Here is a 16,939-nt window from a genome sequence, read left to right as displayed (position 1 = left end):
GAGTCGTCTTCGGCGAGTGTCGAAAGAAAACAAGATTTTGAACAGATGAATCGACGACTTCAAGACATACGAGACCTTGGCCATAGGTGTTTGGAAACAAAGCAAGAACAAAACGACGAAAACAAAATGTTTGTCATGGTACAAGAAGCGAGGCAAATGGAGAAAGATATCAGATATCAAGGAGAAGCCTTGCTCCTAGCTAAAATGTGTCGGCAACAAATCCGTGACAAATACAAACTTTAGATCTGGATTTTGCATTTTTGTCTTTAATTTTTAGTATTATATACATATTGTTCACAAACAACCATGAATAGCAATTTTATTTTTATAATAATATATAGCTTTTATTTATTTAGAGTTAATTACTGTTTTCATCCCTGTGGTTTGTCAAAAATCACTGTTTCAGTCCATTAGTTTAAAAATTGTGATTTCAGTCCCTGTGGTTTCACTTTCGTAACCATTTCAGTCCACCTCATAACCATTTCAGTTCATGTACTTTACAGAATAATGGATTGAAATGGTTACAAAAGTGAAACCACAAGGACTGAAATGGTTACGAAAGTGAAACCACAGGGACTGAAATCGCAATTTTTAAACTAATGGACTGAAATAGTGATTTTTGACAAACCACAGGGACGAAAACAGTAATTAACTCTTTTATTTATTATTTTAATATTGTAATACATTATCATTATATTTTCATTTGCCTTTTCTTTTACATATTTTTATTTTTTTCTTTTCTTAACCCATATTTCCTCTATCATTTATTTTCTATTTTTAATAATTATTTTTTTCTTTTAAAATCTTATTTCATGTTTAGTTAATTTGATATTTTTTAATAACTTATATTCGTTAATTTTTCCCTTAACATTCTCGTATAAGTTTTGTTAAAAATAAACATATATTCAAAATAGAGTATTTATTTGGTATCATAAAACGATACGATAATAAAGTGGACCGATTATGACGGTTAGCCTTTCTAAAAAACCTGTTTTTTTTCAAATAACATTTGTTTTACCTTATCATTTGCCTCGTTTCACGGCAATGCACGACGTTAACAAATCTAGTTTTAATTAATGGTAATGTATTATTTATTTAATGAAATATTATTTGTTACAATTTCAAAAAAAATAATAATAATAATAATTGGGTAATCATTGCTTGGGGCATTATACCACTACACCCATTTTAAATTCAAACTCCATAACATCGCTTTGCTGACTGGACGGACACATATCAGATCATGTCCAAGCGAGGGGCTTGAAACCAATGGCGAAGCTTGGAAAAAAAATTTGGGGGGGGGGGCGGAAGGCACCGGACCTAAAAAAATTTTCTATGTTCGGGTCGGACGTCGGTGATTCGATTCGGGTCGGGTCAAACGCTAATATCAAATAAAAAATGTTCTCAAAAATTAAAACTTAAACATTGTTTAACAAACAATTGAACAAAGACACCAAAACATTAAAAAGATGAGGAAGGTGGGGTACCCGGTTCACTTGGATGAAGAATTATAGTCGTGTCCCTAATTTCAACCTAAATCACATAAATTGCAGCCCTAATTTCAGTTCTGACCCTAATTTCTACCTAAATCACAAGTTTAGGGCTAAAATTCACCTCTAATTTCAACAAGTTTAGGGCTAAAATTCAGTTCTGCCCTAATTTCTGCCTGAAGAATTATAGTTCTACCCCTAATTTCAACAAGTTTAGGGTTAAAATTCTCCCCTAATTTCAACCTAAATCACATAAATTGTAGCCCTAAATTAAACCTAAAGATAGAAAAACACATACCTTTAAATTGAAGTCCTAGATAAACCTAAAGATAATTGAAGAAGTCGAACAAGTACAAGACCACACATACCTGAGGATGAGCCGTGATTCGTGAAGAAATCGAGCAAGTTCAAGACCCCTGCCCTCGGACTCGAACAACAACAGAAGGTCAGCAGCGATTTGGGGTTTCTTTCCCCTTCTGTTCTGTGCGTGCGACTGGTTATGCTCGTATTCCACCAGGACTGAATTTGGGTTTATTTTTTTTTTGGATGGTGGGCTTTTATTTTGGGCTTGTATGATTTTGGTGTATAATAAATTGATTTGGGCTAATTAAGTATTTTATTTGGGCTACATAATAGAAAACCGGGGGTCGAATACGTATATACAAAAAAAAATTTATAAAACCGAGGGGGTCGAACACGTATATACATAATTTTTTTTTAAATTCGGGGGGGGGGGGGGGGTGAAAACGTATATCCCTAAAAATTTCTATACGAAAAACACATACGTAACACTACTAACCGAAAAGTTCGGTTGGGGGGGGGGGGGCGGGCGCCCCCTCCCCGGCCCTTACATGCTGCGCCCTAGTTGAAACTAACCCACCACGATATAGACTACTTGAGGAGCCCTATCACCCCCTAACTAACAATGCAATGTTCAAAGTTTTCAATACTATATAGCAAAATTATTTCTCAAGAAAATCGTATCCCACATTGGTATCATGTGATAACAGAATTTATTGCTCCATATCGGTGATTCTATCGCTCGTTGCTTCCACCAAGCGATTGAACCTACTAACACAAATCATCTGATCATTCATCCTTCCAAAATCCATACGATTTCTCCAGGTAAACCTTTCAATCTCACATGTTCAACGTTCATGATTCTCGAATTACATGTTTGTATAATAATGCCTGTTGCATTGCATTAAATCTTCATTTATTTTGCCTTTTTCTCGAATCACATGTTCGTAAAACGTTCGCCTGATTCATAATCTGTTTGGTAAGGTAATTGTTACGTCCTTTATGTTTTTTTTTTTGTAAATGTTTTATCCCCAATTTTTTTGTTTCTGTAATGTTTAGAAACAAGATTGTGGTTGACATGTTCTAGTGGCTGTGAATGTGATTCATATTTAATCAAACTCTGTTTGTTGTTGCTACCAATTGAATCTAACATTATGTATCGTGGCCGGCTAAATTTGTAAACGAGCTAAGGTAAGATTGGCTCCTTGGCTCACTCATTAGCCTCGTTGGCTCGATTCAATTAAACTCAAATTTAATATATAAATTGTAAGTCAAAGTATAGCCCAAATTTTAATATATACATATATATATCTACATGAGAGCATATTATAAGTTTGAACTTGACCTTAACATTTCAGCTCATTAAGATAAACAAGCGGGCTCGGCTTGGCTTACTAATTAAGTTTCACTAGTAACATTGTATGACAAACCTAACTCTAGATGAGGGCTTGCTTTTTATTTTCTTTTATTATTGTGTCACTTTTCAAATATCGGGTGACTCAAGATCACTTTTCGCATATCACACGTGAAACACGATTATATGTCACTGGATAACATTAAAATAAAAAAATTATAGTGGTAAAAGATTACTTAAAAAAAAGAAAAACATTACAAAAAGCAACATAAATTCTAGGAGTCCTATTAGTACTGGTGGTGTAGAGTCAAGCTACACATGCGTTACTAGTAATTAGCTTGTTAGAAGCTTGAACTGAGTTGAGCTTAAAAAAACTCGAGCCTGAGCTCAAGCCTAAACATCAGTTTTTTAATAAACGGGCCTATTGTTTATGTGGTTTTATTTAGGATATTAAATATATATTTATAAATAAGAATAGTTATAGTTATTATATATAAAGTAATTAAATAATATGGATTATGTTACATATAAAAATTATAATAAATATAATTACAAACCCTAATTTATAAATACATAAAAAATTAATATATAAATAATAAACAAGCTGAATTCGAGTTCTAAAAAACTACTCATGAATTACGCTCGAGTTTTAAAATTAGGGCTTGAAACAAGCTCGAACTCTTGTAAATTTAACAAGCCGAGCCGAACCTAGCTGCCTAGTCTATCTCTTGGCTGGTTTACACCTGAACCCCGCAAGTAGCAATGCAATTTATTTCCGAAGAAAATCTGTATTTTCATCTTTATCCCACATCCACGCCGTGAGGTAATCATGTGATAACATAATCTGTTGCTCCAAAATTCTGTCGGTTATTCTCCGGCAATCGATTGAAAGTACCAACAGAAATCATGATTTCAATCATCTGAAACACCCCATCATTTCAAAATCCATACGATTTCACAAGGTTAACTTTTCTATCTCACCGTTCATGATTCACATGTTTCTAAAACGCATGTTGCATTGCATTAAATACTTATATATATATATTCTCTTTTTCTCCTTGTTACATTTCGTTTTTTTAGATTCGATTCTTCATAAAACATTTGAAACGTGTATTAATATTTGGATTTCTCATTCTTATCTTCTATACGTGCATTTAAATACCCTGATTCATAATCTGTTTGGTACGTTTTATTCACAAGGTAATTACTACATTCTTTGTGTTCTTGTAAATGTTTTAGCCCTAATTTTTTTTCTTTCTTTCTGTAATGTTTACAAACAAAATTGTTGTTAGCAACATCTTCTAGTGGCTGTGATTTATCTTTAATCAAACCTTGTTTGCTGTTGCTACCAGTTGAATCTAACATCATGTATTCTTTTTTTTTTTAATCTTCAAATAGCTCGCAACCCATGGCTCATTCGAAATCAGCTCGTTTGTAAACCATCCAAAGCCGAGCAGACTCAGTTTGTAAGCGAGCCAAGATAAGACTGGCTCATTGGCTCGCTCGTTGTTGGCTCGATTAAATCAAACCCAATTTAATATATCTCAAAAGTATAGCCCAAATTTTAATACGAGTAAATTACGATTTTGGCCCCTGTGGTTATATCACTTTTACTCTTTTAACCCAAAAAGAATTTTTTAACATCTAAGCCCCCGACGTCTTTTTTTCTAACCCTTTTGGCCCCTAACGTCTTTTTTTCTAACCCTTTTGGCCCCTAAAAGTAAATGAATGGGGTTAGTGTTAGGGGCCAAAAGGGTTAGAAAAATAGACATTGGGGGCTCAGATGTTAAAAGATTTTTTTTGGGCTAAATGGGTAAAAGTGATATAACCACATGGGCCAAAATCGTAATTTACTCTTTTAATATATATTAGTTACAATTTCTGGAGTTCATTAGTTTTAGTTTTGAGTATGTTAAATAAATCATATTTTATTTTACATATATAAATATAAGATTATTTTTTTTTAAATAAACTAGCTGCTCGACAAGCCACCAGCGTGGCTCAAGCTTTTTACAAGCCGAGCTCGAGCTTAACATTTCAGCTTGATAAGATAAACAAGCCAACTTACAAACCGAGCTCGAGCTCAACATTTCAGCTTGTTAAGATAAACAAGCTGACTTGCAAACCGAGCCAAGCCTGAGCCCAACCTGGCTTGGCTGGCTTGTTAACAACCCTATGTACATATACAATGTTGTTCACTGACCATAAACTATTATCTATATGCAGATGGATCCTAAACACGATCAACGTTCAATCGACATATCAACCGACACACAAACCACCGAGAAAAACTATGTTGCGAGCAAAGTATGCGCAGGAGCAGCATGCGGATTCTCAGACGCCAAAACCAGCTCAAAAGACGCAGAAGAACGCTCATCGTCCACATGGAAGCTATTAGCCAGTGTCGTAATCTGTTTCCTCTTCATGGCGGTTGAAGTAGTCGGAGGACTCAAAGCAAACAGTCTCGCAATCTTAACAGACGCAGCCCATTTGTTATCCGATGTTGCAGCCTTCGCTATCTCATTGTTCTCGGTTTGGGCTTCCGGATGGGAAGCTACGCCTCAACAATCCTATGGTTTTTTCAGAATCGAGATTCTTGGAACGTTGGTTTCGATCCAGATGATATGGTTACTTACCGGTATCCTTGTTTACGAAGCCGTTGATAGACTTGTTCATGGTACAGTTGCGGTTGAAGGCGGTCTCATGTTTATAATCTCGACCGTCGGATTGTTTGTTAACGTTTTCATGATTTTCATACTCGGACATGATCATGGTCATGGACATCATCACGGGCATCATGATCATAACCACGAAGACGAGGGCACGCACGTTCATGGGCTTAGCGTGCACCGTCATCAGCATACCGAAACTCACGAACCTCTATTGGAAAACAAGACGAAAAGGAGTAATATAAACGTTCAAGGCGCATATCTTCATGTGCTCGGGGACTTGATCCAGAGTATCGGTGTAATGATTGGGGCCGCAATCATATGGTACAATCCCAAATGGAAAGTTGTTGATCCGATATGCACGCTTTTGTTTTCCGTTATAGTGTTGTACACGACGATAAACATGTTGCGCGATATTCTAGAGGTCTTGATGGAGAGTACACCGCGAGAGATTGATGCAACGCGGTTAGAGAACGGTCTTTGTGAGATTGATGAAGTTGTCGCGATTCATGAGTTGCATATTTGGGCGATTACAGTCGGGAAAGTTTTGTTAGCGTGTCATGTGAAGATCAGGCGCGAGGCGAATGCGGATATGGTGTTGGATAAGGTTGTTGATTACATTAGAAGGGAGTATAATATCAGTCATGTGACTATCCAGATTGAGAGAGAATAAGAATCAGAATAAAAACATGTTCTGTTTTTTCAGATTTGGTCTTTTGTTGTTATTTTGTGAGTTTCAGTGGAACATATGGTGCATCTCATGGGGTTAGTTGATGTTGTTTTGTTATTCTGCTGTTCATTTTTCAAAGAAACCCTTTGGTGAATCTTATTGTTATTTAAAAAATAGTCAAGAGAGACTCACATTTTATGCAAAGAATGTTGATGGAAGTTGCAAAGGCTTCTGCCTTATATTGATCATCAATTTGATTATTGTGAAAAGCATGTATAAAAAAGTCATTATAAAATCTATAAAACACTTGAAATAAGTTTTTTCATGAAAAAGGTACCATAAAAGAGCGTTTAAAGAGAAAATCAGAAATGAAATCCAAAAAGATCCGTGGCTCGAAATCTGATAAGAATTTGATGTAAGAGTTAGCGGACTGTTACTTGGACCAATTACGTAGAGAAAAACAGCACACGAAATGATGTAAGGCCCAAACATAAGAAAAAGACTAAAAGAGCATAACTTGGACTAGAAGTGGAGTTATAGATTGTGACAACAAATATACTTCTCACACTTCTCACACTTTGAGCACTTTTTACAGGATCCTCTATAGTGTTATAATACACTTCTCACACTTTTTACAGGATCCTCTACCTTTCTACAATTTCAGTCTTTAATTGTAAGTTATCAACTTCAAAGATTCACGGTAAAAGGTGCATTTTATTCATTCAACAAATATACTACTTTATTTGTGATAACAAAAAAAAAAAAGATAACAAATATATCTTTTATTTATTCTGCGACGTTATCTTTTTGTGATTCCGCTCTGCGTCTAAATAAAAAATAAAAAAACAATAACAAACTATTCCATAAAATCAAACCAATTAAACTATTCCAAGGGTTGGGCCTGCCATCGTGGTTTGTAGGGCTGTTCACGAGCCGAGCCGAACCGAGCGGACCTTTGCTCGTGCTTGGCTCGTTTACAAACCGAACCGAGCGGAACGGCTCATTTAGAACCGAGCCTCAAATCAAACGAGCATTTTTCGAGCGGTAAAAATCCCGAGCGAGCGTCGAGCGAAGTTTGAGCGATTTGAACAACCGTGTCGCCCAATTTAATTTTTCTGAGAGTGATAGTGACAATATTGAGTAGCAAGTTTTTATGTCTTTAAAAACATCCACATTTCATGGCATAATATATTTCTTATGAATAACAATGTTGTGGCCGACGAGGTGATGATTATATCGCACGAACAATTACGTTGAGAGCTGGAGACGATCGATTTAGGATAACGACATGAAACATTCAGGCAATGAGCAGACTATCGTTTAACGGTTTATGGTTTAACTTTTAGATTTGATATTAATTTTTTTATCGGCGTGGTTGGGCTAGTACGTATAGATATAGTTGTAAATTTGCATATAGTGGACCAAAATCTAAGAGAATGGTACATATAAAACTCTAAATTTAATTTATATTTTTGTATATATGTATGTGTAATATGTGTATATATTTAGGTATGTGTATATATATATGTATAATATATATTTGTGTGTATGTATATGTGTATATACATGTTTATTATATATGTAAGTGTACATGTATATATACTAATTAAAACTAATAATTCGAGCCGAACCGAGCTGAGCGGACCTTTGCTCATGCTTGGCTCGTTTACAAACCGAACCGAGCAGAGCGGCTCATTTACAACTGAGCGTCAAATCGAACGAGCATTTTTCGAACAATTTCTGAACGAGCGTCGAGCGAGCGACGAGCGGCGAGCAATTTGAACGGCCCTAGTGGTTTGTGACTATGCATGTAATCAAACTAAATGAACACTTATGGAGCTTGTCGTGTTCCTTCGTTTAACATTACACAAACAAACAAATTGAGGACAAGAATCATTTGGGTACAACAATCAGGAGTTTGGAACAATTCGTTAGCTCATTCGACAGGAAGACAAGAATTACCATTCAGATGATGTAATATCCAGGACTGTAAGAATGCCACATTATAGAAGTCAGAAGACTACACATGATGCACATGCTACCTATTATACTCGATGAGCGTACAGTCATATCATCTTCTATAATCTTGAAAACATCAGCAAAGATCTAGTGAATGATATAGGGTGTGCGAGAAGCGTAGAAAACCTCTATTTCAGTGCGGATGCAACATTTTTCATCTTACATACCTAGACTGCTTTGAATGCACATATAAAACATTTTTATATATTATAGGATTAACCGACATATATAAAATATTGTCCGTTGTAACTTTTTAAAGGTTTTGACTTTTTAATCCTATATAATTAACGCTACTAAAAACGATCACCAATTGCTACAGTTTGTCGGTACTTAACAACATATGAATGACGGATTCGACAAAAATTCAGAAAAAAATAAAAAGTAAAAGATATAAATATTTTCTCAGTAATCACCGACATATAGCCAAACCTAGAAGAAAAAAAAAACTTTCATCCACAAAGTACCAAGAGATCACCGACGTAGCCAAGATTAATAAGAGATTTGGGGTAGACTGTTTCTCCTTTTTTGGTTAAAAGGCATACAAGTGGGGAATAAATCGTAAATGAGTTAGCACAATGTGCTAATGGAGTCACCAACAATGATAATGCAGGTAAAAACAATTATTTTAAATCCACGTAAGGGGAAACCATTCAACATCTTCAACAGTGAATGATGGTGTCAAACCCGTGTGTCTTGTCATAGGCAAGGTCATCGAAGTCGGGAGTTATGTTGGTGAGAATGCTAGCAACAAGGAAAACGAGCTTCAAAGCACATATGATGGAATTTTTTGCATAAATAGGTGGTCTGAGCAAGAAAAGAGTGCCATTAGGTGGTCAAACTTTTTGTTTTCAGATTTAGGTAAGTTGCTGTTTCATACAGCGACTTTCAATGAGATTTCTGCAAAAAATCATGCCAAACTGCAAAAGCTGCAAAACATGTTGAAGGTTGCTGTTTGATACAGCGACCTTATGAAAGTCGCTGTATGATATAACTATCTTCCTGAAAGTCGCTGTATGATATTACAATGATGATGAAAGTCGCTGATTCATATTACTTTCTTGCTGAAAGTCGCCGAATGATATGACAATCTTGCTGAAAGTCGCTTTATAATATCACAATGTTGCTGAAAGTCGCCGAATGATACAAGAATTTTAATGAAGGTTGCTGATTCATAAGACAATGTTATTCAAGGTTGCTGATTCATTCTACAATGTTAATGAAGGTTGCTGATTCATCCTACAATGTTAATGAAAGTTGGTGTTTGACCGTTTTGCAGGGAGAGAATTTTATAATTGTTCTGAAATTTGAAATGTTCAGTTTTATAACCCAACTATATTACATTACAGATGCACAACAATTCATATGTAACAACATACTGTGTTTGTTAAAAAAATATAATGTTGAATTTTCAATTGTGTCTATATGATGTTCTTCATAAAAGATGTTCGTTGGTTGATATTTCTGGCGATTCGAAAATTTGGTTAATGTATCATCATGCTCTTGGATCATTCGGGACCTCATTCATCATAATGTTTTTCTCAGTTTTATTTTTCGTATACCAAGTGGGAAGATCTTGTGTGGAGGAGAAAGATTATTCTCATCTACCATCTCCTCCCGTAAGGTGTACGAGGATAATAAAATCTGCTGCTCTGGATGCATCTACGACTGATATTGAGTCTTATGAAAGATTTAGCAGACGCTGAGGCAGTTCTCATCTACCACCTCCTCCCGTAAATTATTCTGCAACTTCTGGTGGGGGCATCACCCCCGTTTTCGGTAGGAGATTTAGATCCTATTGTAATGTTGTTCGCCGAACATCACCGAGGTTGCAGAATTATCAGCATCCTTAACCTCAGACCTCTCATTTCCTTTCGCAAAAGAGTTGCGTTAGGAAGCTCAACTTGAAAGGATGCTATGTATCTTCTATCATGCGACAGACCCAATTTTTGCGGGCCCGTATCACTAGTTTTAGGTTTTGTTATTTTTAACAAAGTGGCCTCGGCTGCATGTAATTAAAATAGTACTGCATTTATGTAATTTGCGAGTTTGACAGATTCTATTGTAATGTTGTAATGTTGTTGAATTACCTAATAAATAACCCTGTTAAATTTTGTGTTGTAACATGCCTTGTTGTTGCGAACCCGTTATAAACATAATTTCAATGATGGTTCAAACGAAAAAAATAGAACCACTTCAAACGAATAATAAAATCCGATTAACTGACTAGTTGAAATGAACGGTGCCGTATATGTATTTAAAGTTGTTTTAAGAGAACTTACATTTTTACTTTTTAGAATATTAAAAAATAATTATTATATGTATATTAACCCAGAAGATGGTGGGCTCCACCAACTATCTTGTTACTCCAACACTATAAATACCAATTGTATTAGGTTCTCAACCCACACTAACTTTCCTTAAAACAGATAGATACTAAACGAAATACAGCTTACACAACCCACTCATCCTTAACATTTCTTAACATTTCACTTTCTTACACTTTCTTAGTTCATGGATTCTTTTCGGCCATACCTCGTAAGACTATATTTGGGCGGTGTGTTTTCCTTTGTTAACGGGGCTATTCAGTTTGACCAATCCATGCTAACAACCTCTTTCCTTATGCGACATAAATCGTCGTATGACCAATTCGTGGATTCAATCTGTAATGATGTTCAACTACAGTAAGAATCGGTGCACCTTTCATTGTTACTAGGGTACACGTTTCAGGGCATATCTCAAACAACAAAACTTTTCAACGATGATGTGTTGAAACGATGAACTATTTAGCAGAAGTATCGGATAGCAACTTCATTGCCGAGATCTATGTTCAGTGGGAGGCAGTCAATCCTGTCCAACACATGAGTTTCACAAACCTTCTGCATGACATTACACAACGTAATGTTGTTGACACCCAAGATTCTGATGAAGATGACGAGGGATACGGGCAAACAACTCAAGAACACCACTTCATGCCTCCTGTTGATAACATAGTAGGTCTGTCCTCCCAGTTTCTGGTCGGTGACAACAATAATGACGGTTTTGATGATTCGGAAAGTTGCAGCACTGAAGAAAGTTCTGAAAGTGAAGAGGCACCACCATCCGACGATGGCACTTCTGACGACGAGGCTGCAGTCAACCAACACACTCAGTTGACCCTGGCTCAGCCGAGGCCTATCATTCCAGGGACACATGAAGACCCAAATGAGGACGAGGAACTTAGAGATTACATGTGTCCGGATTATGAAGATAATCCAATGGACGTATGGAATCCAAAAGTAAAACAGATACGTCTCGGCATGTATTTCAAATCAAAACAGGAGGTGGACCTTGCTATCCGAGAATGGAACATTCGCCGTGGAAGGGAAATTTTTGTGACGGATAGCAAACCAACTTTATACAAAGTTAAATGCTACACCAGAAACAAAAATTTTAAAAACCCTTTCCCTCATGCTCGTTTGTGTGAATGGCGTGCAACGGCATCAAAGCAGAAACACCAACACCTGTGGCAAATTACCAACTGGGCGCCTGCCCATAGTTGTTATTCCACGGCGGTACGCAACAACAACAGGTGCCTTAGATCTAAGGATATCGCTGCACACATCCTGCCACAAATTCGTACAGACATTGCGTTGAAGGTGAAACACATCAGGACGCATATAAAGCAAGCGATGTCTGTCGATGTTACGTATACGAAGGCGTGGCATGGACGAAGAAAGGCAATTGAGAGGATATATGGAACCTGGGAAAGCAACTTTCAGGAGCTGCCAAAGTATGTGTTACGGCTTCAGTCTCGAAACCCTGGTACGGTGGTTTCATGGTTTCATCACCCGCACTCGGCTCCAGGACATCCAACATTCAAATATGTTTTTTGGGCATTTGGTCCTTCTATTCGCGCGTTTCATCTTTGCCAGCCTGTCATCTCTGTGGACGGCACACACTTGAAAGGAGGGTATCGTGGTAAGTTGTTGGTTGCGGTAACCAAAAACGCCAACAACTACATAATGCCAGTGGCGTACGCTCTAGTTGACGAAGAGACGGTTCATAGTTGGTGTTGGTTCTTCCAAAATTTGAAGGAATGCGTCACCAGAGACTGTAACAGTAGAATTTGTGTTCTATCAGACCGTCATGCCAGGATAATTAATGCGATGGAGAACCTTGTGGATTGGAGGGAACCAAATGCCTACCACCGTTATTGTCTTCGGCATGTAAGAAGCAATTTTAGTGGTAGGTTCAAGACCAAATCTCTTAGGAAGCTGTGTTGGATGATCGGGAGCACAAGTCAACGCAGAAAGTATGTTTGGGCTGTGAGGGAAATGCAGATGTTAAATCAGGGTGCTTGGAACTACCTGAACGACATCGACAAAAGCAAGTGGACTATTGTTCATGACCGCGGAAACCGTCGTTGGGGTAACATTACGACGAACATATCCGAGTCTATGAATAATGTCTTACGTGAAGCAAGACTCCTGCCAGTAAAATCCTTGATTCATTATACGTTCACCAAGGACGTATCAGAGTATGCTCGGCACGCGCAGATGGCCCAAAGCTGCAATACCCCTCTACCCCCTCAAATTTGGTCCAGGTTTAACAAGTTGCATTCCGTAGCCATGCAACATGAAGTGTCCGTCTACGATGTCATAGAAGGTCGCTACGCGGTAGTTTCAAGGGAAGAAACCAATGATGACGGTGGAAACGAGTACACCGTTGAATACAGACGCAGTCGGTGCTCATGCGGGAAATGGCAAATGCTTAGATTCCCTTGTTCCCATGCTATCGCTATTTGCTGTTGGAGGGGTGAGCAACCACATGACGTTACCAACTCCATATTCCACACCACCACCTATTGATGTCCCGGTCTCTTGAACGTTTCTACCACCACGACCACGACGTTGGGGCCTCCCTAACCTCTGTGTACGAGGATATGAAACAAGTTCCACCGGCTCCTGTGTCAGATGAGTCGGATATTGTGTGTATTCTAGAACATTAGACATCTCAAGGGCCCGATACGCCGCACCCTGAATAACGCCCAGATCTTGAGATCGGTGAATTAGACCCATCGTCTCCGACTGCAAAAAAAATAATAATTAATTTTTATACTAACAATAATAAAGGTAACTTTCAATAATTTTAAACTTGTATATACCATCATTTGGACCCTTGCTCCTTCGTCTTGAAAACCGCTCGTAGGGCCAGCTGGCAACTGTGGGTTCGTCAAATATAACACGGTATGTTGCATGTACCACGGCATGTAATCATTGGCAATGGAAACAGATGTGATGAGTTCCCCGGTGACCAAGTTTTGATGACGTGCCTCCCACCCACGAACATACGTTTCGTGACGAGTTAACCAGTTCCACCCGGTTTTCCCGCTCCGGTTCATGGAATGAAGCCTGGCATGCTCAGAATTATCTATGGCAATTGGGTTAGGTATATACTGGAACATCCCAAACTGTCTCATCACTCGTTGAGGATAGTGACGCTCCACAATCGAGTAGTATAGCAGAGGGTAACAACTCCGCCAAATTCCCACACCACTCCGACATATATCGGGGAGTTTACCCACAATGTCGTCGTATGGTCTCCAATTAAACTGAAACAACAAAAAATCAATCTTTAGAAACGTGTTCAAACAAACTTAAATTTTATATGTCAACAACAACTAACAACCATACCGTTGCCTCCGTCATAAATTGCAGCTGAGATCTATATGTTCTCAGGCAATGTGTGGGAACCTCTGTACAGGTTAAGCTTCCCTTCCACCTACAAAAATAAATAATAAATTGACATAGTCTTATATACATACCAAAAAAATAAATTTAATTATTTCCAATTCAGACTACCGAGCAGCTAACGGGGCATTGTAGTGGAACTCGGCAATAGCAGGAGCAAAACAACGAAACCTCTCCCAAACCCACACTTGTAGAAGCGCAACTAGGCCAGTAATGGCTATAGCATTAGGTGCTGCAGCGTTACAAAGGTTTCTGTAAAGGTGAGATAACACAGCACTGCCCCAACTATATCCCGAACATGCGGGCAAGTCTACAAGAAACTCTAAAAATTTTATATCAATCAGGTGGTTTGCATTGTCAGGTAAGACTGTGCATCCTATCAAACAAAATATTATTTGACATGCACGAAAAAGGCAGTCTTCATCTGATGCTTGGTTTTCATAAAAATTCAACTTTATTGCTTGTAAAACTCGCGTCGACTTAACCCTTTTGCCCTTCACATCATCTTCAACAGGGGTAAACCCCAACACCTCTTGACACTTGGTTATTACAGTATACATTGTCATACCAGTGTCAGCCCCAAATATAGGCAACCCATCTATTGGTAGCCACCACAGCACGTTGACATCCTGTAATGTCACAGTGGTTTCGCCAAAAGGAAGGTGAAACGTGTGAGTTTCTGGCCTCCACCTCTCAACCAACGCAGTTATTAAGGCGTGGTCTACATACCGGTACCCAATTTCCAGTATCCCAATGAATCCTGTTGCACGTGTTAAACCTTCTACCCTTGGACCAACCGGATTTTTTTTTTCATATGCACCCAGAACGATCGATCTGATCGTTTAATATTTAATGGGTTACTATAGATATTTGGATTTTTGAATACCTCAAACGCCCGGTGATCCTTGTTCAAAAACAACACCGATGCATTAAGAGGACCAGGATGACATTCAAAACTCATCTTCAGCAGATCAAAGTTCACAGAAAATTTATCGGTAAAGCAAGGTTTGAAGCTTCATTTGATAGGTGTTTGAAACGAAATGTGGTATCTCGAGTGCTTTGCTTTATGTTCAACTTTAAAGACTTGTTTCTGTGTATCAATTTTCGAATCCATACTGAACAACAGTAGATTTCTTACAATACAGTGGAATCCTTACACAATGAAATTAAACTTTGCATTCTTTAGTCATTTCATGTCATAAGAATGCATGCAGGGGTACTGTATATTGCATGCAGGCTTGAACAATGGCCAAAAATTCAAATCACATGTCTGCAAAAAGACAAGGGAAAACAGTGACTCCTGCAAAGTCTCAGGCTTGCATGTAATCGTAGCACCAATTTGAAATTAAAAGTCACATGTGACCACTGCCTGCTGCACCATTTAACAAGAAAGTTATATGAATTGGCGGCTTTGAGCAAGAAAGTTACATGAATCAGCGACCATTAACAAGAAAGTTATATGAATTTGCGACCTTCAGCAAGAAAGTTACATGAATCAGCGACCATTAACAAGAAAGTTATATGAATTGGCGACGATTAACAAGAAAGTTATATCAATCAGCGACTTTCAGAAAGAAAGTTATATCAATCAGCGACTTTTAACAAGAAAGTTATATCAATCGGCGACCTTCAGCAAGAAAGATTTATGAATCAGCGACCTTCTGAAAGATTGTTATTTGATTCAGCGACTTTCAGGAAGATAGTTATATCATACAGCGACTTTCACAAGGTCGCTGTATCAAACAGCAACCTTCTAACATGTTTTGCAGCTTTTGCAGTTTGGCATGATTTTTTGCAGAAATCTCATTGAAAGTCGCTGTATGAAACAGCAACTTACTTAAATCTGAAAACAAAAATTTTGACCACCTAATGGCACTCTTTTCTTGCTCAGACCACCTATTTATGCAAAAAATTACATATGATGATACTGAAAATAAATATAAATCTATTTTTTCCCATCATTATAAAATATATAACAATTGCAAGTTTTGTCTACACCGTTAACCTCATTATTTTATGTATGGACTTTATGTCAGTATTGAGGGATATTACATTTGGTAGTTGCCGCACCATGTAACCCCCGCCGCCCATGTTCGATCCCTGGAAGCTCAGTTTTTACATCTTCTTTTTTACCTTGCTTGCTATTTGGGTATTACCTCCAATATTGAATGATTGAGATTTTCTTTTTGATTTTGTTTTTCTTTTTGTTTTTTTTTTTTTTTTTATGTCTTTCCTTGTGTTTTTTCTTTTACTTTTTATTATTTTTGTTCTCTTTTATTATTTCACTAAAAGTTCTGCAGACTTTTAAATACCTCAAAATAAGTTTTTTTTTTTTATGAAATAGGGTACCCTAAAAAGAAAATCAGAAACTAAAATCAAAAAGATCCGTGGCTCGAAATCTGATATGGATTTGATGTAAAAGTTAGCTGACTGTACTTGGACCAGTTAGGTAGAGGAAAAAGGCCCAAACATAAGAAAAGGAGCATAACTTAGGCTAGGAGTGGAGTTACAGGCCCAAAATTAGTTAACGGAAAGGTCTCGGTGAGCCAGATTGTGGCAACCGCCTTAAGCACCTAACTATCAGACCCGAATTCCATCATTAATGCATCGATTTCATCAATAAATGTTCTTTTACCCAATTTAGAATTCACGGTAAAAGGTGCATTTTATTTATTCAACAATATACTACTTTATTTGTAATAACGAAA

At 37.4% G+C, this 16,939-nt stretch overlaps 2 protein-coding genes across 3 annotated transcripts; both read left to right on the top strand.

Annotated features, from left to right (window-relative positions):
* The first annotated feature begins 2,428 nt into the window (after positions 1 to 2,428).
* LOC110899534 (metal tolerance protein A1) lies at positions 2,429 to 6,600 on the top strand. 2 transcript variants are annotated; one of them, XM_022146418.2, is made up of 2 exons: positions 2,429 to 2,615; positions 5,371 to 6,600. In XM_022146418.2, exon 2 carries the CDS (start codon positions 5,371 to 5,373, stop codon positions 6,484 to 6,486), a length of 1,116 nt encoding a protein of 371 aa, XP_022002110.1. In that variant the 5' UTR covers positions 2,429 to 2,615; the 3' UTR covers positions 6,487 to 6,600. The 2 variants fall into 2 exon arrangements, with proteins under 2 accessions (XP_022002110.1, XP_022002111.1); XM_022146419.2 differs by lacking the exon at positions 2,429 to 2,615 and adding an exon at positions 3,905 to 4,106.
* Positions 6,601 to 11,276: 4,676 nt separating this feature from the next.
* LOC110901845 lies at positions 11,277 to 13,349 on the top strand. The gene has a single exon (XM_022148616.1). It carries the CDS (start codon positions 11,277 to 11,279, stop codon positions 13,347 to 13,349), a length of 2,073 nt encoding a protein of 690 aa, XP_022004308.1.
* Positions 13,350 to 16,939: the final 3,590 nt, after the last annotated feature.

Source organism: Helianthus annuus, chromosome 13 (assembly GCF_002127325.2).
Source record: "Helianthus annuus cultivar XRQ/B chromosome 13, HanXRQr2.0-SUNRISE, whole genome shotgun sequence".
NCBI classification, from domain to species: Eukaryota; Viridiplantae; Streptophyta; class Magnoliopsida; order Asterales; family Asteraceae; genus Helianthus; species Helianthus annuus.
This window is presented reverse-complemented; position numbering and strand designations above follow the sequence as displayed.

Excerpts from the sequence above, each read along its gene's own strand:
- LOC110899534 (XM_022146418.2), top strand. The coding sequence starts at position 5,371 with ATGGATCCTAAACACGATCAACGTTCAATCGACATATCAACCGACACA.
- LOC110901845 (XM_022148616.1), top strand. The coding sequence starts at position 11,277 with ATGAACTATTTAGCAGAAGTATCGGATAGCAACTTCATTGCCGAGATC.